Below are 20,067 nucleotides of genomic sequence, written 5' to 3' on the forward strand. Positions count from 1 at the left end.
ACTTTTTAATACGGTCTTAGAACATGCTTTCAAGAATTTGGATTGGATGACAAAGGGAATAAAAATAGATGCAGAATACCTAAACAACTTACGTTTCGCCGATGATATAGTCATGGTAGCTGATAATCTAGGTATGGCAAGAGAGATGGTACAAGAACTCGTTGTTGCTACTGAAAATGTAGGTTTAAATATAAACATCTCGAAAACAAAAATAATGACAAATTTTGTACCCAACCAGAACATCAGTATTGGTGGGAAGGAAATAGAACTCGTAGATAGATACCTGGGACATGAAATTATTGTTTTGGCAGGGATAACCAGACTCATGAACTGAAGAGAAGAATCGGTCTTGGGTGGGTAGCATTTAGAAAACTGAGAGAAACTTTTAAAAGTGAGTTGCCCACATGCCTAAAGAGAAAGGTATTTGATCAGTGCGTCCTCCCAGTCTTGACGTACGGATCAGAAACACTTACCTAAACTAAAGCGTCGGCTACCAAACTAAGAGTCACGCAGAGAAGAATGGAGCGGTCAATGTTAGGAATAACTCTGCGAGACAAAATCAGAAACGAAGAAATCAGGAGAAGAACAAAGGTGAGTGACGTCATCGAGAGGATAGCCAGGTTGAAGTGGAAATGGGCAGTATACATAGCCAGAATGACCGATGGACGAAGAGGTTATTGGAATGGAGGCCAAGAGAAGATAAGAGAAGCGTCGGTCGACCGCTTACAAGATGGACTGACGACTTAAGAAAGGTAAATAAAAACTGGATGAGAGCGGCGCAGGATAGATGGGGTTGCAAAGAGGGGAGAATGCCTATGTTTAGCAGTGGACTTTTGAGGCTGGATGATGATGGAGACTAATATCTTTATTGGAACCAACAGGCTGTTGTAACACTAGATGGAAATAACACGGATGCGCAACAGATAAGTAGAGGAGTGAGACAGGGCTATGTACTTTTACCATTACTATTTAATATATACTCGAGTTATTTACACAAGCACTTGAAAACAGCACAGAAGGGATCAAGATAAATGGTGAAAATATAAATAATATTCGTTGTGCCGACAATACAGTCATTATAGTTGAAAGTTGGAAAGACCTGCAGACGCTTCTAAACACAATTTTTGATACTGGGGAACAGTTTGGTTTATTAACAATAAACAAAAAAAAAACCCTGTGGACAAACCCATCAGACAGAAATGCACAATCTAAATCACAGAAACATTGTTTTCCCGTGGGTGCTATCTTATATTGGAATCACGAGAAACGATCTGGCACATAAATTTGCGCGAGAAGACTTGGAGGACGCAAATGTCGCAAATATTGAGATTTATCCAAAAACTCCAACGAGAGATCTGAAATCATATTTCCACAGCAAAATAGTTGACATATGACGGGTACAGGAAAAGAAGGTGCTATGTCAATTTTTGCAGAAAATGAGTTTCTGGTCCCCTCTGTTAGCCAGCGATCTCGACTACCATTTTATAAATTAATAACCGCTATGAACGTGTTCAGTCAGGAATAACAATATATTTTATTTTCTCTATTCAGGCTAAGAAGGTGGCAAGTCCGCGCGGTCCCGGCGAAAAAAGTGATATGTTGTGTAAACGTAGGCTGATGCCATCACTGTAATTCCAGCAAATTTAGTAAATAAACGAGTTTTCGTCGGAGCATAAATAATTAACAAACACCAAAACCATTTTTCTCGAAACTTATTATTTTGGCATAGCACCTTCTTTGCCTGTACCCTTAATATGGAATAGCAGATGGTACAAAAAACAGGCGAAACTACTTGAGATAAAACCAACATTTCAACCATGGTCTGATAGTTCCACCAATCGTTTTTCTCAGGTGATAATCACGTGAGTGCGGCTTGGCTTTAGTCGCCTTACGCATGGGTATCTGATGACACGAGATCCACAATGGGAGCATTATGCTTGTGAGACTACGCTAACAATAAAACACCTTCTACTGAAGTGCTAGTTACTAGTTACACAGTGTGGAAAGAAAATTAAATTTAGAAATAGAAAAAGACTGTTTGACTTATCCACACTTCTATATATATCAAAACGGGAACTAGTGTATGTTTTCAAAAAACTGACAGCTCCCCACTCCTCAACCTCTTCAGTTAAAGACTTTAAAAAGGCAAATACATAGTAAACTAAATCACTTGAGAAAGGCACTCTGCTGAAACAGCTGTAGTTACATAGTTACAATAAATTTTGTGGAAGTATAGAAAACAAACGTTTTCAGTGCTTTATTGTTAGATAAAAGAACTTCCATCAAGTAACGGTCGAATCCATCAATTATTACTACAGCAATTTACTATCTTACTTCTTATGTAGTACAGTAGAGTGGACCATTCACTGTTAAGTGTCTAGCGATAATCCAAAACAAACGCAAATTTGTGAAATATAGCATACTTACATTTATCTAGACTAATAATTGATCCAACGATTTCATTGGCGGTTATGACTTTGTCCTCATCTAGCTGCCTGCGATGTCGAACCAACCACCAATCGACTAAAAATATTCCAAGTGCTAACGTCTTAATACCAGCGCATAATCCTACATATCTATATCGAAATTGTTCTATATCGTATAACAAACAACGGCCACCTTTTTCGCCACAAGTGCTTTTCCATAACAGACAAGTTGAGTCTATCAAATTCCCGAATAAAATAGGAGCTGGGATATACCCAAATAACCTGAATATCACAAATTGCATTCCCAGCGCAAAAGATCGCTCCTCTTCATTGACAGACCTTAAACAAAAAATACTTTTTTCTACAACCACTATTCAAAGTGCACTTTTCTGCACGGTTTTATGTTAGCAAACTTGATATTTTCTCACAGTATAAGATATTTGACATTAGTGTGCAGAAAAGTGACGTTTCTGTGCCGCAAAGTGACGTTTCTGTGCCGCAAAGTTCTTTTCTGCACAGTTGACTACCTCATTCTGAGTAACGTTATATTCTGTTTACATCCGTGGACTACCGCATTCTGAGTAACGTTATATTCTGTTTACATCCGTGGTTAAACTTTAGACAAATATATAACATATAAGACAATTATTATATTTAACTATAGCATAGAAACTAAATTATGGATGTTACAACTGTTTTATTTTACAATTTTATTCTTATTAAACATTTTATAATTATCAAATAACCAATAAGGATTTAGCAACCAGTGCAAGAGACGTCGAATGAAGTAGGTTTTGTGTAAATCAGTGACTGCATAAATATAATGTCAATAATGTGTAATAATTTTTTAAATTTAAACAAATTAAGGCAGTGCATTAATTTTGTAACTGATTTCTGTGCAATTTATTTAGGTATAAGGAATTTAAATTGATTAGTAGGTATTAATTAAATACAGTTTAAAATTTATCACATAGGTACCTATTATAATTAATCGTCGTTTGGAGATTGTGATTTTTATTTTTAGGAAAAACTGTGCTTGTAGAAAAAGTATAGTGTGAAACACGTGCAGAAAGGTAATTTCTCACTCGTTTGAATTGCGGCACTCGCTTGCGCTCGTACCGCAACTTTTCAAACTCGTGAGAAATTAGTACCTTTCTGCACTTGTTGCACAATATACTATTATTATAATTAAAATACATACGTGTTCTTCTTCTTCTTCTGTGTTAACGATCATCATGGCTATATTGAGTTTGTTTACCGCAACACGGAACATTTTATTTACCGTAAATAAAATTAATCGTTACCGCTTTACCATTTACTTTATACAGGGTGAGTCACCACTAACGGGACGGAAGATTACAGCGAAATAATAAAAGATTTGAAAAAATTTTTAAGTTATTAATTTGTAAGTTGATAAAATCTACATTTTAAAATATTTTGAAATATACAGGGTGTCCCAATAAATGGCGGCGTATCAAAGTTATATTTTTTCTTATGGAACACCCTATATTTTATTGCATTTTTTAATTGTCCGCAAAAAATAAGGTATAGTTTCATAAGGTTTCCCTATACCTATGTACAGAGTGTTCTGAGTTATGGTGACTTTTCTTAAAATGTAAAGTTTTAAAAGAAGGCTTATTCTCAAGTTATTTAAGAAATTATAAAAAAATGACTTTTACATTTAAATATTTGGATATTGGTTGAATGTATTTCATGATTAATTATTACACATTTATTTACAGGGTGTTCAAAATTTACAGTTTCATTATTGGATTATTCAATGTGTCATATGATTCTTATTTTAAATGGAACACCAAGTATATTAATAAATAATTATACTAAACAATTTTACCTCTTTCGAATGGTATATGGATGTACTATACCTAGGTCTCATAGTTTTTGCCTAATTTACAATAATTATTTAAATTCTTAATCTGTAAATCGATTTTAAAACAAAAGATGTAGTTAATTAATTACATTGTATGACATTGTCATCTTATGGCAGTACGGTCTGGTTTTTATTTTATAATTAATGTATTCCATGATTGATTATTACACATTTATCTACAGGGTGTTCAAAATTTACAGTTTCATTATTGGATTATTTAATGTGTCATATGATGCTTATTTTAAATAAAACACCATGTATATTAATAAATTATTGTACTAAGCACAGGTTCCTCTTTCGAATGGTACTTATAGGGATGTTCTATAACTAGGAGTCATAGTTTTTGCGTAATTTACAATTTTCTTAAACGGTAAATTGATTTTAAAAATAATATTTATAATCACTCTCGATTTTTAAACTGTACGAAATAAATGTTTGTTTACTGTATCATAATGAAATGAAAATTATGTCTATTTACTAGACCATTATTATGAAAAGTAGGTATATTAGTCTGTATACAATACATTAAAAAAATCAGGATCTTCTATAAAGTCTGAAGTCCATAAACGATAAGTTAAATATTTATCATAATCCTGTTTGGTCTAATACTGGTGTAGTTGAGTTTTATATGGATAATAGTGGTTTCTCTTAAGTATTCTAATAGTCGTCTGACTGATTTACAATTCACCCGAAATTTTTTCTTTACTAATATTTGGGTTTTCCGTAACAGAAAGCAGGACATCAAGCTCCTTGACGTCATCACAAATAACTGGTTTATTTTTATTTAACTTTGCGTATGCAACATTACCAGTAGCACGGAATCTATTGAAATCTCTCAAAAACGTCATTTTTTGGGTGTCTTATCAGGATACTTTTGAGCATAAACTTAAGATACAATTTTGCAAACACTCCCAATGCAAAGTACCATGTCTACTCTTTCGTAGATAACGTGATTATTTATTTTTAGGAACAATTAAATTTGAATATCATACACGGATGTTTATATTTTTGATAATTACCAGACCGTACTGTCATAAAATGACGATGTCATACAATGGGATACATCTTTTGTTTTAAACTCGATTTACAGATTAAGAATTTAAATAATTGTAAATTACGCAATAACTATTAGACCTAGGTATAGGACATCCATATACCATTCGAAAGAGGTGACTCCGTTTACTGTAATGGTGTATTAATATACATGGTGTTCCATTTAAAATAAGCATCATATGACACATTGAATAATCCAATAATGAAACTGTAAATGTTGAACACCGTGTAAATAATTGTGTAATAATTAATCATGGAATACATTGAACCAATATCCAACTATTTAGATGTAAAAGTATTTTTTTCATAATTTCTTAAATAACTTGACAATAAGCCTTCTTTTAAAACTTTACATTTTAAGAAAAGTCACCATAACTCAGAACACTCTGTACATAGGTATAGGGAAGCCTTATGAAACTATACCTTATTTTTTACGGACAATTAAAAAATGCAATAAAATACAGGGTGTTCCATAAGAAAAAATATAACTTTGATACGCCGCCATTTATTGAGGCACCCTGTATATTTCAAAATAATTTTAAAATGTAGATTTTATCAACTTACAAACTACTAATTTATATTTTTTTTCAAATCTTTTACCATTTCGCTGTAATCTTCCGTCCCGTTAGAGGTACTCACCCTGTATATGTGTATTGTTTATACGATCTGTAAGGTTTACCGGTTGGGAGTGCTTAGTTTTGAAAAAAATTGGTTTTATGGTAAAAAAAAATTCCTAGAATATTAAATAGAGGAATAATATTAAATTTCTAGAATATTAGAAATTATGGTAAATAAAAATTTCAGTGGTAGTCGTGTTATACCACTTTCGTTAATTTCGAAGCTAGGAAATGCTTCTTCTTCCCGGTCCGCTTTTACCATTTACCTTCCCTTGGAGAATCAGTTGGAGAAGGCCGTAACGTTCTTGATTTCTCATTGCATGTCCTAGATATTCTAATTTTTTTTTTGATGGTTATGAGAATTTCACACTCTTTTCCCATTCTACGCAGGACTTCCACATTAGAAATTCGGTCAACCCAGGATATACGTAAGATGCGCCTATAACACCGCATTTCGAAAGCTTCGAGCCGATTCATAGATGCAGCAGTTAATGTCCACGCTTCCATTCCGCAGAGCAGAAATGTGAATATGTAGCATTTCAACAGACGGTATTTTGTTTTTAATGATATGTCTCGACTGTTGAAAATGGGTCTCATTCTAACGTATGCTGCTTTCGCTTTTATTATTCGCTGTTTAATTTCTGTTGAGTGGTCCCATTGGCTATTTAAATTCGTGCCCAGATATGCATATTGCTCAACTCTTTCGATATTTTGTTGGTTGATTGTAAGTTGAGCGTTTAGTATTGGTTTTTTACTAATTGTCATAAATTTGGTCTTCTTTATGTTAAGAGCTAGTCCGTATCTGTTATACGATTTGTTAATATCTGTAAATCATTCAGATTATCGGCAAAAACTATGGCGTCATCTGCATATCTAATGTTATTCAACCATTCACCGTTTATTAATACTTCTTTCGCATAACCGTCTAAAGCTTCCTTAAATACCTATTCAGAGTAAATATTGAATAGTAGTGGAGATAAAATACAGCCCTGTCGTAATCCTAGTTCTATTGCAATTTTATCAGTTAACTGGTCTTCTGTTTTGATTTCGGCGTTTGATTGTAATAAATGTTTCTGATAATTCTCAGATCTTTGTTGTCCATTCCAATTTCTTGCATTAGAGTTATTAATTTGTCGTGTTTAGCTCTGTCAAATGCTTTCCGGTAGTCTATAAAGCATACGTACATACATGTTGCACTTCTTTAAAATTAGTTTATTTAAACAGCAACAATATTACAATACTTAGTACTCAATGACAACTTTACTATTCAACAACTCGAATGCTACTATTTCGAATTGTGAGAGTTTTCGAATATTTTGAATTGTGCTTCTATACATTTTCTGACGTTTCAGACTTTACTAGACATTTCGTGATTTTTAGATGACATCTTTACCATTCTAGAATTTTAATACTTCTTTTTCATCAAGGGTTGATTGGTTAGAAAGTACTTGTTTCTCCTCTCTGTTATCGGAAGTGGACCGAGAATATTCACAGCCAGTCGTTTAAAAGGCTCTCCGTAAAGATATTGTGCCATTTTACCACGACTTCTTGTTCTAGGACCTTTTCTACCGTTACATAAATCGCATTTCTTACACCAATCTTTTATATCTCGGCAATAATTGGTCCAGTAAAATCTGCCTCGAACTCTGGCAAGTGTTCTTTTAACTCCAAAATGTCCCCCAGGAACACTGCCGTCCTCAAATAAAACGCGGTATGTGCAGCCAACTTAAAACCGAGAAATCGGCTCTCAAAGTTTTTTCTCAGTACTCTATACTCTATATGTTTTGATAACTTTTTAACGCAAAACATGTTCTAATGATAGTTGAACATTATTTAAAAATATATTCTTAAAAAAATCATGTTTTTATCAAAGCTGTAAATAAAAAGTCATATACCGCGTTTTAATTGAGCAGCGGACATATTACTGAATCAGAAAGAGTGCGATATCTGCATTTTACTTACAAATAGGATTTTTACAAGGAAGAATAGTTACCAAAAAAGGAAAATAAATAGCTTATAATTGTTTATTATACAGGGTGAGTCACCACTAACGGGACGGAAGTTTACAGCGAAATGGTACAAGATTTCAAAAAAATTTAAATTGAATAGCTTGTAAGTTGATAAAAGCTATATTTTAAAATTATTTTGAAATATACAGGGTGTCCCAATAAATGGCGGCGTATCAAAGTTATATTTTTTCTTATGGAACACCCTGTATTTTATTACATTTTTTAATTGTCCGCAAAAAATAAGGTATAGTTTCATAAGGCTTCCCTATACCTATGTACAGTGTTCTGAGTTATGTTGACTTTTCTTAAAATGTAAAGTTTTAAAAGAAGGCTTATTCTCAAGTTATTTAAGAAATTATAAAAACATTACTTTTACATCTAAATAGTTGGATATTGGTTGAATGTATTCCATGATTAATTATTACACATTTGTCTACAGGGTGTTCAAAATTTACAGTTTCATTATTGGAGTATTCAATGTGTCATATGATGCTTATTTTAAATGGAATACCATGTATATTAATAAATAATTATACTAAACAAATTTACCTCTTTCGAATGGTATATGGATGTCCTATAGCTAGGTGTCATAGTTTTTGCGTAATTTACAATTATTTAAATTCTTAATCTGTAAATCGATTTTAAAACAAAAGATAAAGTTAATTAATGTCATTGTATGATGACATTGTCAGTTTATAACAGTACGGTCTGGTAATTATCAAAACTATAAACATCCGTGTATGATATTCAATTTTTTTTTACTTAAAAATGACTTTTACATTCAAATTTAATTGTTCCTAAAAATGAATAATCACGCTATCTATGAAAGAGTAGACATGCTACTTTGCATTGGGGAATATTTTTAAAATTGTCTCTTAGTAGTATCCTGATAGAAGACACCAAAAAAGGACGTTTTTGAGAGATTTCTCGATAGATTCCGTGCTACTGGTAATGTTGCATAGGTACGAAAAGTTAAATAAAAATAAACCATTTATTTTTGATGACGTCAACGAACTTGATGTCCTGCTTTCTGTTACGGAAAACCCAAATACTAGTATGTACGTGAAAAATTTCGAGTCAATTGGAAATCAGTCAAACGAGTGTATGTAGAATACATAAGAAAAGCCACTATCATCCGTATAAAACTCAACTACACCAGCATTAGACAGAACAGGAACGTTTAACTTTCGTTTATAGACTTTAGAATTTGGAGAAGATCCTGATTTTTTTTTAAATGTATTGTGTACAGACGAATCTACCTACTTTTCATAATAATCGTCTATTTAATAGACATAGCTTTCATTTTATTATGATACAGTAAACAAACATTTTACTGTTCATCGCCAACATCGATGAAGTGTTAATGTTTGGGGCAGTATTCTGAGCGAATACGTTATCGACCCATTTTTTTTTTGACGAAAATCGGAATGGAGCAACTTTTTTAAATTTCTTAAAACAAGTTTTTTGGATCCATCTTAAAACCTTCCACTTAGCGTGCGAACAAACATGTGGCTCCAATTGGACGACAGAGTTCCAGCTTATTTTTGACGTGATGTTAAGAACAACCTCAACATACAATTTAGAACTAAATGGATAGATAGATTCGGTCCATACCTATATTTGGCCACCTAGGTCACCAGGATTGACCAAAACGAATTTTTTTAAATGGGGTTATATTAAAAACATTGTAAATGCTACACTTCCTACTCTACTACTTCAGATGATATTTTTATGAAATTAAGAATTTCGAATGCGTTTGCGTCTATAACACCAGCTATGCTAAATAATATAAACAAATCATTTAAAATCGCTTGTTGTATAAACATTTTGAGCATGTATTACATAACTGATAATTTTTTACTTATACTAAGTTGTGGTTCATTTTGTATTATTTATGTATTTGTTTTATCAAGATTCTATATGTTTCGTTATGTATTTAGTTATTTTCAATAACGAAAAAATTTATTTTACAAATCAGCAAATAAAAATATACCTACATATTTATTTACAACTACACTCTATAAAAACTATGCCAAGATGATGGGTTTAAAAATCGAGAGTGACTATAAATATTTTTAAAATCGATGTATTGTTTAAGAAAATTGTAAATTACGCAAAAACTATGCCTCCTAGTTATAGAACATCTATATACCATTAGAAAGAGAAACCTGTTTTTAGTATAATCATTGATTAATATACATGGTGTTCTAATAAAATAACCATCATATTATGCTACATTGAATAATCCAATAATGAAACTGTAAATTTTGAACACCCTGTAAATAAATGTGTAATAATCAATCATGGAATGCATTACTTATAAGATAATTACCAGACCGTATTGTCATACAATGACAATGTCATACAATGACATTAATTAACTTCATCTTTTGTTTTAAAATCGATTTACAGATTAATAATTTAAATAATTGTAAATTACGCAAGAACTATGAGACCTAGGTATAGGACATCTATATACCATTCGAAAGAGGTACATTTGTTAAGTATAATTATTTATTAATATACATGGTGTTCCATTTAAAATAAGCATCATATGACACATTGAATACTTCAATAATGAAACTGTAAATTTTGAACACCCTGTATATAAATGTGTAATAATTAATCATGGATTACATTCAACCAATATCCAACAATTTATATGTAAAAGTAATATTTTTATAATTTCTTAAATAACTTAAGAATAAGCCTTCTTTTAAAACTTTACATTTTAAGAAAAGTCAACATAACTCAGAACACTGTACATAGGTATAGGGAAGCCTTACGAAACTATACCTTATTTTTTGGGGACAATTAAAAAATGCAATAAAATACAGGGTAATCCATAAGAAAAAATATAACTTTGACACGCCGCTATTTATTGGGACACCCTGTATATTTCAAAATAATTTTAAAATGTAGCTTTTATCAACTTACAAACTATTAATTTAAAATGTTTTTCAAATCTTTTACCATTTCGCTGTAATCTTCCGTCCCGTTAGTGGTGACTCACCCTGTATACGCAAAATACCTACATGTCATAAATGTTCAAAATATGAGGTCGCAACACGAGTCTCGATAAAAACGCGGTAAATGCATATTGCTCAATTAAAACGCGGCAAGTACATGATAATCGCTAGCACATACCGCTTTTTAGTTGAGTACTCTGTAGATACCGCATTTTAATTAAGCAACTATTGAAATTTAGCATATACGGCATATTCCAATTTGTTTATTTTGGTAGTAAATAAAATAATACGGCTTTCAGACATTGCAGAAGCATAAATAAGGTCAGAAGGAAACCACATATAGCAAAAACTCGATTTTCAATTTTTTTGTAGATACCGCGTTTTAATTGAGGATGGCAGAACACTGCTAAGCTCTTGCAACACTTTTAATGTGTGATTTTGGCAGTACCAATTGTTTAACTGTACGTACTCCATCGGGACTTCCCTACTTCCGATATAATAGACCATTGAAAAGATACAGAGATTCCCATTGAGCCCAGTACGCCTTTATAGTTTCACTGTATATGGTTATTTCCTGCCAAATAGGTCTTACTCCATTTTTAAGCCATTCTCGTATGACTTTTAAGTCACTATCTTTCTCTTGACTCTTTTTAACGTTTTCCAGGGAAGTGTGATTGTCTTCGTCCTGTTTAACAATGGTCATCCAGAGACTTACTTCTTCGGTACCATTATCTTTCTCTTAAAGCTGACACTGGCTTTGAACTTGTAATTCGTTTAAAGTACTTTGGAATTATTACTTAGTCTTGATACTTAGGTATGTCATCTTAGGTATCAAGACAACTTAAAAGACAATTTGAAATGTACAGGAGTTAGTGCACGGAGAAGAATTGCCAGATACATGGGTGAATATAGGATTGTTCTGAAGAAGGCTTTGGCTCATAACTAGCCGTGATGCCACTGATGATGATGATGCTTGTTTCCTGAAAGTTCTTTGATATGATTTTGATTCTCTTCCAGTTATCCTCAATACCTTCCTCTATGCTTTGTGTTAACTTTATTTTTTCTTCTAATATGCTGGTTTTTCTTATTTTACGGTATCATTTGCCATTTTTTGTCTATCAGTAGTAACTGCTTGCTTGTTTATTTTAATTTAAACGTACATTTTATGTAAAAACTAATAAATTTCGTTATTTTTCGTTACAAGCAGTGTTTTGTTACACTTAATCAATGATTGTTAATGATGTTTCTTCCATTTATCTAATTTAGTCTGGCGCCAAATAGAGGTCACCGTGTTCTTTTCAATTCTGATGGACAAAATCAACGGTTTCTTGTGGATTTTTGGCTGCTGATTACGAATTTTGAGGGTGGATTTTGATCCGAGTGGTCAAAAAATTGTTATAAACAATTTAATTGTTTATAAGGCTCTGGCTCATAAACTAAAAGAGATAAAAAAATGTTTCAAATAAAATTTGTTCTCAACTATTTTTAATGGGAATAAGCCACAATTTTACCATCTTTTTTTTTGGTAAATTTTTTTTGGGCTTCGAAACGTTAATAAAATCATTTTTTTGGTAAAATTGTGGCTTATTCCCATTAAAAATAGTTGATTATAAAAATGCCACAAGGAAATAGCTTCAGAACAACATTAAAAATTTGTTCTTTAATAAAAAACTAAGAAAAAAACGTTTACTAAACTTAAATCCAACAATTAGAACTCAAGATATTGTAAAATTAGTGCACAATGCAAATTGCAAAATAAGTATTTTTCAAAGCTTTTTCGATCGTAACTTGGCTTCCACGCATGCAAATGAGCCTTAGAAGGTCTCATTTTAAAGCTTAGTTAATAAGATTCCAAACAAAGTGCGTTCAATTACTTTATCTTCATTTGTTTTAAAGTTGTACCCGTTTAAACTTATAATTTTCTTAAAAATTGTACAATAATTTGTTTATAAGGGTTTCAAGCAAATTTGAGCTACAAACATTTATACTTTAATTAACAATAATGATAGAAGAACTCAAAAGCAACATTTTGGGCTTACGAAAATGTTCGTAAGTTTATTTTTGGCCAAGATATCGATATTTTAATAGCGCCCTCTAAGGCGCAAGATCGGCTCACGCGCTAACTTCTCGATGCAAATTATAATTTCTATGTATATATACATATTATACATTATCTTCATTTTTCATTTTAGAAGATCCTAATAAAATTTTATCATATAATTCTTACAATTAAATCATAATACTGTACCTCGTATCACCTTTCATTCTATTTACTGTGTCTTCTAGTTTTTTACCAAATGAGAAAAAAAAACATTAAAAACTAATATTTCAGAAATATAACTAAAAAATAAGTTGCTATTATTTATTAACACTATTTTTACAAACATTTTCTTTTATGCATCTGCATCCAGCTATACAGGGAATCTTAGCTTTTTTACACCTGCATAAGTTCTTAGAGCAATTTTTACAGATACATAGTGGTACGAAATCTGATCTTGAAGGCATTAAAATATCGATGGCGAAAAATAAACTTACGAACATTTTCATAAGCTTAAATTTTTCCTTTTGAGTTCTTCTATCATTATTGTTAATTAAAGTATAAATGTTTATAGCTCAAATTTGCTTGAAACCCTTATAAACAAATTAATGTACAATTTTTTAAGAAAATTGTTACTTCAAACGGGTATAACTTTAAAACAAATGGAGATAAAGTAATTTAGCAACCTTTGTTTGGAATCCTATTAATTAAGCTTTAAAATGATACCTTCTAAGGCTCATTTGCATGCGTAGAAGCCGAGTTACGATCGATAAAGCTTCGAAAAATACTTAATTTGCAATTTGCATTGTGCTCTAATTTTACAATATCTTGAGTTCTAATTGTTCGATTTAAGTTTAGTAAACGTTTTTTTCTTCGTTTTTTATTAAGGAACTAATTTTATTTGAAACATTTTTTTGTCAAATATCTCTTTTAGTTTATGAGCCAGAGCCTTATAAACAATTAAATTGCTAATATGTAACAATTTTTTGACCACTCGGATCGAAATCCACCCTCGAAATTCGTAATCAGCAGCCAAAAATCCATACGAAACCGTTGAGTTTGTCCATCAGAATTGAAAAGGACACGGTGACCCCTCTGGCGCCTAGACTAATTATAGGCTGGCCTACTTTGATTTATTCTTGTGTCTTATTACAATAGAGGGTTAGAGGATATATTTTTTTTAGCATATTAAACTTACCTTAACACTATCATGAGTAGAGGCATCTGCGTGACTGCCACAATAAATGTCATAAAGAATAATAATATCAAAAATGGATATATGGTATGACAAGAAGAATTACATGGACCTGAAGTTGCAACAGGCACGACGGTGACTTCCGCGTATTCGCTTTCTAACTGGGAAGCGATGCTAATGGACGAAGTTACACCGTCTTTCATTGTCACATTTCCATGTATACCTAAAAAGGATATAGTATTATTTATTTGGCTGCATCAGATTCTTTTGATTTATGTAACTAAGATTACTGTGAACGTATTAAGAAGCAGAAACTGTTCACGTGTTCACATTTTGGTTTCAAAGCAATAAAAGGGTGCGCTCACTACGGAGACCAAAGGATTGTATCCTCGCTCCGACCCTCGCTCTCTGGTATTTATATTCGTGAATTCTCGCATATAAAATAATGTATTTATTTTAAATGCGAGAATTCACGAAAATAAATACCACGGAGCAGAGGCGTGCGGTCCATGGAAGCGGGGGAAGCACCGCTTCCCTATTATATACTTCGATATAACAAAATATATTATTAACTAATATTTAATTATCAAAAATTTTCCCCAATCCCAGTAATCTACATATTATTACCTAGGCAATAGGCATTGAAAAATATTAAAAATTAATCGCATAGGAAGGAACTCAATATGCACTATGCACACAATTCAACTATTCGGTCCACCCCTGAGAGAAGCGCATCTCAAAATCGCCGCTTGTCATGCAGTTGTCCCGTATAAAAATTGGTCAGGGTTCAATGACCGCACCCACCAGTCGCGCGAATTTTGGTACCCTGCAGAAGCGATTGTTCGATCGCCTTCCAAGAGTGGGATGCTCTGACTGTTACTGCTTCTAAGGGGTGCTTAGTCTGCTTAGGTACATACATTCGCTTAAAGAATATTTCGATTTAAATTTTTTGCAGAGATTTTTCCTTTTACTGATCTTTTATTTGACATTTTACAGATGAAGTCAATCGACATTGCATTTTGTATAAGACAAATTGATGACTTTATTAATACGATAATTAAAAAACGAGAGCAGTTTAAAAATATTTGTGATAAAACTGAAAATATGGTGTTTGAACATGAAAGAAAAAGAATGAAGATTGATAATGTCGACAACAGAGAGACCTTTTGATAACATTCTACAAAAAATGAATTTTCGCTTTCAAAATTTTAACGAATTAAAATTTGTAGAATTATACAGGGTGTCCCGAAAAGATTGGTCATAAATTATACCACAGATTCTGGGGTCAGAACTAGGTTGATTGAACCGCACTTACCTATATACAATAGTGCACATAAAAAAAGTTACAGCCCTTTGAAGTTACAAAATGAAAATCGATTTTTTTTCATATATCGAAAACTATTAGAGATTTTTTAGTGAAAACGGACATGTGGCACTCTTATGGTAGCAACATCTTAAAAAAAACTGAAGTAAAATTTGTGCACCCCATAAAAATTTTATGGGGGCTTTGTTCCCTTAAACCCCCCCAAACTTTTGCGTACGTTCCAATTAATTCATTATTGTGGTACCAGTTAAAGACAACGTTTTTAAAACTTTTTTGCCTCTTAGTATTTTGTCGATAAGCCCGTTTTTATCGAAATGCGGCTTCTTTTTTAATATGTTTACATAAAAATTTTAAGGTGGTTTTGTTCCTTTAAACACCCCAAATGTCTGTGTACGTTCTAATTAAACTATTATTGTGGTACCATTAGTTAAAACAGTATTTTTAAAACTTTTTTGCTCCTTAGTATTTTTTTGATAAGGCACCTTTTATCGAGATGTGGCTTCTTTTTCAAAATATACCTAAAAATGTAAATTATAAATAAATGTTCAGATTATTAACAGGTCGCTATAATGGTACTTAACCATATACAAATATGTGGTGGATTCGACAAATATTTAAAATATCTCGATAAACACTGGCTTATCGAAAAAGTACTAAGAGGCTAAAAAGTTTTACAAATATTGTGTTTAACTAATGGTGCCACAATAATAATTTAATTGGAACGTACGCAAAAGTTTGGGGGGCTTTAAGGGAACAAAACCCCCATAAAATTTTTATGGGGTGCACAAATTTCACTTTAATTTTTTTTTAAGATGTTGCTACCATATGTTGCCACATGTCCGTTTTCATTAAAAAATCTCGTAAGAGTTTTCGATATATGAAAAAAAATCGATTCTCATTTTGTAACTTCAAAGGGCTGTAGCTTATTTTGTGTGCACTATTGTATATAGGTAAGTGCGGTTCAATCAACCTAGTCTTGACCCCAGAATCTGTGGTATAATTTATGACCAATCTTTTCGGGACACCCTGTATAATATATTCTTATTTAATATTTCCAATTATAATTCATCAAAATTTCCCACAGAGGAATTTATTTCACTACGATTAAATAATGAAAATATTTTGATATGCCAGCTTTGCATTATAAGTTAAGTGTTGTTTATGAAACAACTCACATTAGTGATAAAGATATACTCAGAAATCTGGGTATTTCTTATAACTACTGGTTTAAAAAAGTCCCTGTGTGAAGTGTCCAAGTTGTGTGAATTACTACAAACTATCCCAGTCACAAGTGCATCAGTTGAACGAAGTTTTTCAGTATTAAAATGCATTAAAAGTTTTACAAGAAATCCAACAAGCGAAGACAGACTTTACAAGTCCATTGAAAAAGACCGAATTCAACAATTATCAGAAGTTGATAGGAGAATAGAGCTCAAGTATAAATAAGTGTCATATTGTTGAAAGTTGTGTGTTGTGGAAAATGCCTTGGAATTAAAAAAAAAACATTTAAATAGATCTCTTCTTTAGGAAACGAAGCCCAGAGCGAGGACTTAAGGCCAGATCAATGATAGGTCACTATAGTCACTAGAAATAGCGGCAATAGAGTGCCTCACGCATTGATCGGGCTAGGATTTAGTGTGTGACTCCTTGTACCCAGGACGTCTCACATAAGCACTTTGCTGATAGAGAGCCCCTATAGCGCATCAGAGTGTTATCATGTGGGAAGTGGCTCGACCCTCAACCCTTAAGAAAATATTTTTATATCCTTATTGAATCGCTTCCCCTTTAGAAAAAGTCACCGCACGCCACTGCCACGGAGCGAGGATACAATCCTTTGGTCTCCGTAGTGAGCACACGCTTAGAGATAATTAAATATTTTCAATGAGTGTAAAGTTCTGCAAGCAAACTGAGAGAGTCATTAATATTCAACTCAGTGGGGTGCTATTCTTCAATGTGTAAAATTCTATCAACAAGGGATTTGCCTGTTTTATGGAATGATCCCTTTATTTTAATAATAATAATAGCTTTTTTCTACGACCGTTTAATAACATGCTCATTATTCGCTACTTTTTCACAGATAATAGCACCCATTACTGTACCCGTGAGTAATAATTCATTACTCACAGGCTGAAGTTACTCACGGGTCATTACTCACGGGCTGAAGTCAGATTCAAGTGACGCATGCTACTTTTAATATTAATCGTATATAAACTGCAAATAAAATTACTTAAATTTTTTTATTTAATACAATAATTATTGTAATTTATATCAATAATTAACTTCGAAAAATTTTTAAACAAATTTTAACTGTAACAATGTCAGTATATTTTTTACGTTTAGGTAGATCTATCTTGTTTACTAAAAATTTTGACGTTTATCATTTATTTTAGTGACAGTAACATTAGCTCATTTTGTTTATGTTAATTGGAATTTATAACTAATATTGTGTTTATTTTTCAAGTTATATTGTGTTAAATATGTTATAACATATTATGTATAGTTATATTAGCGTCATTCCATTTCAAATCACTCAATTTTGGAGCAAAAAAAATTTTGGACCTCCGATTTGTCTGAAAATTGGTATATAGCTTCTGCGGGACGTAAAAATCAGATACAGTTGAGTCCGCGAGTCTTTACCCGTGCGTCATCATTTAAAGCATACGAAATAAGTCGGAAATCTATTTCACGCAACAACAACTGACAGAAAGTGGCTACTGTTTCGATTACGGCTTTTATTATAAAATTTGACGTTATCAAATATATAGAATGTCAAATGTAAGTTTTGCTTCAAAATTTTTGTGCAGAATTACAGCTGCATTTGAAGTAGCTTAATAAATTATTTTATTATTATTGATTAATAAATAAATAAACAATTTATAAAAAAATTCAATAACATATTTTATTTTTGTTATTTTATGCACTTTGACGGAAATCTAAACACAGTCATTTCTTTACTGTGTGAATGTCGTTAGCTTTGTATATTTTAAATATTAATTGCCAAAATATAATTATTTACCTTAAAATTTCACAGCCCAATATAAAATTAGTTGTGAAAACAACTGTTTGTGTAATATAAAGAAACTTTAAAACGCAAAAATTCGACAAAAACCGCAAAAAATTCAACTGACTGACAGCCACAAAATTAAACAAAGCAGAAACGTCAAACAAATTGTGCTTAAAATATGAAAACATACCGAATCGTCTTTTTTGTAGCTATCTCTTTTCAATGTAGTCTAGATGGTTCATAAAAATAACATGTGTTTTTACTTAATAACAAACGTCAGCTGGTTTGTCATGAGTTTCATGCGTGGAAGAGAATGATGCTAGATAAAACGTATGTGTTTTATCTCGCCAGGTATTAATGACGCACGGGTAAAGACTCGCGGACTCAACTGTATTTAAGGTCAAAAAATCTTCTTCTTCTTTTTTTCCCAAAATGTTATTTTATGCGATTTTACAGTGATTTGGTGTTTATTTATACAAATTTGCATTTTCTATCGTAAAGTATCAATGGAAAACATAATACATATTTTAATAGAAGGGACTTAAAAATGTCATTATATGGCATTATAACAAGTTACTTTGATTCAAAACACGCTTTTGATCAAATTTTATAGTGTAGAAAACGGTAAAATACCGTTTTTTACATTTTTCTCCATTCCCACAATACATTATAATCGATTTGGCTGAAAATTTGCCCACAGATAGACAAAACATAGGACTTTAAGTGGTGAGAAGGATTTGAATTATATTACAATACAAAAAAAGTTACATGCAATATTATAGTCAAAAATATAGGCGTCTACTGTAAGTACAATTAACTCGAAAATATCGACCTCACGACAAAAATTGTTAAAAAGAAATTGTAATAATTGTAAATACGATTTATTTGGAACAATTTCAGTTCCTACCATTTTTGTCGAAAAGTTAAAAATGGAGGAGATATTGAGCAAAACAGGTTCTCCTTTAAAATCAAGATGGCGGCTAACGTAACGGAAGAATTCATTCGTGATTTTAAATTTAGGCTACTATTGACTCCCCTAAAGATCAGAAAAATAAAATTTTGGGCAGCTCGGCATTCAAGGTCAAATGCTATCCCGACTGGACTAATATATACTTTTGAGTCTGATATTACTGCATGTAACTTTTTCGGTATTGTAATATAATTCAAATCCTTCTAACCACTTAAAGTCCTATCTTTTGGCTATCTGTGGGCAAATTTTCAGCCAAATCGATGATGATGCATTTTGGGAATGGAGGAAAACGTAAAAAACGGTATTTTAACGTTTTTTACACTATAAAATTTGATTAAAAACTTGTTTTGATTCAAAATAACTTGTTATAATGCCATATAATGACATTTTTGAGTCCTTTCTATTAAAATATTATGTTTTTCATTGATACTTTACGACAGAAAATGCAAATTTGTTTAAATAAACAAAAAGATTTTTTTTGAGAAAAAAAAAGAAGAAGATTTTTTGACCTTAAATATCTTATTCTTACGTCCCGCAGAAGCTATATACCAATTTTCAGGCAAATCGGAGATCC

At 31.8% G+C, this 20,067-nt stretch overlaps 1 protein-coding gene across 1 annotated transcript in view; it reads right to left on the reverse strand.

Moving 5' to 3' along the window:
- LOC114332483 (solute carrier organic anion transporter family member 5A1-like) overlaps positions 1-20,067 on the reverse strand; it is a 233,732-nt gene that overhangs the window by 11,204 nt on the left and 202,461 nt on the right. Inside the window, exons 9-10 of the mRNA XM_028282280.2 lie at positions 14,199-14,418; positions 2,428-2,765 (exon numbers count right to left, since the gene is read on the reverse strand). Of these exons, the coding sequence (XP_028138081.1) occupies positions 2,428-2,765; positions 14,199-14,418 (558 nt within the window). The remainder of the gene's footprint in view (positions 1-2,427; positions 2,766-14,198; positions 14,419-20,067) is intronic.

This window comes from Diabrotica virgifera, chromosome 10 (genome assembly GCF_917563875.1).
Source record: "Diabrotica virgifera virgifera chromosome 10, PGI_DIABVI_V3a".
In the NCBI taxonomy this organism is placed as follows: Eukaryota; Metazoa; Arthropoda; class Insecta; order Coleoptera; family Chrysomelidae; genus Diabrotica; species Diabrotica virgifera.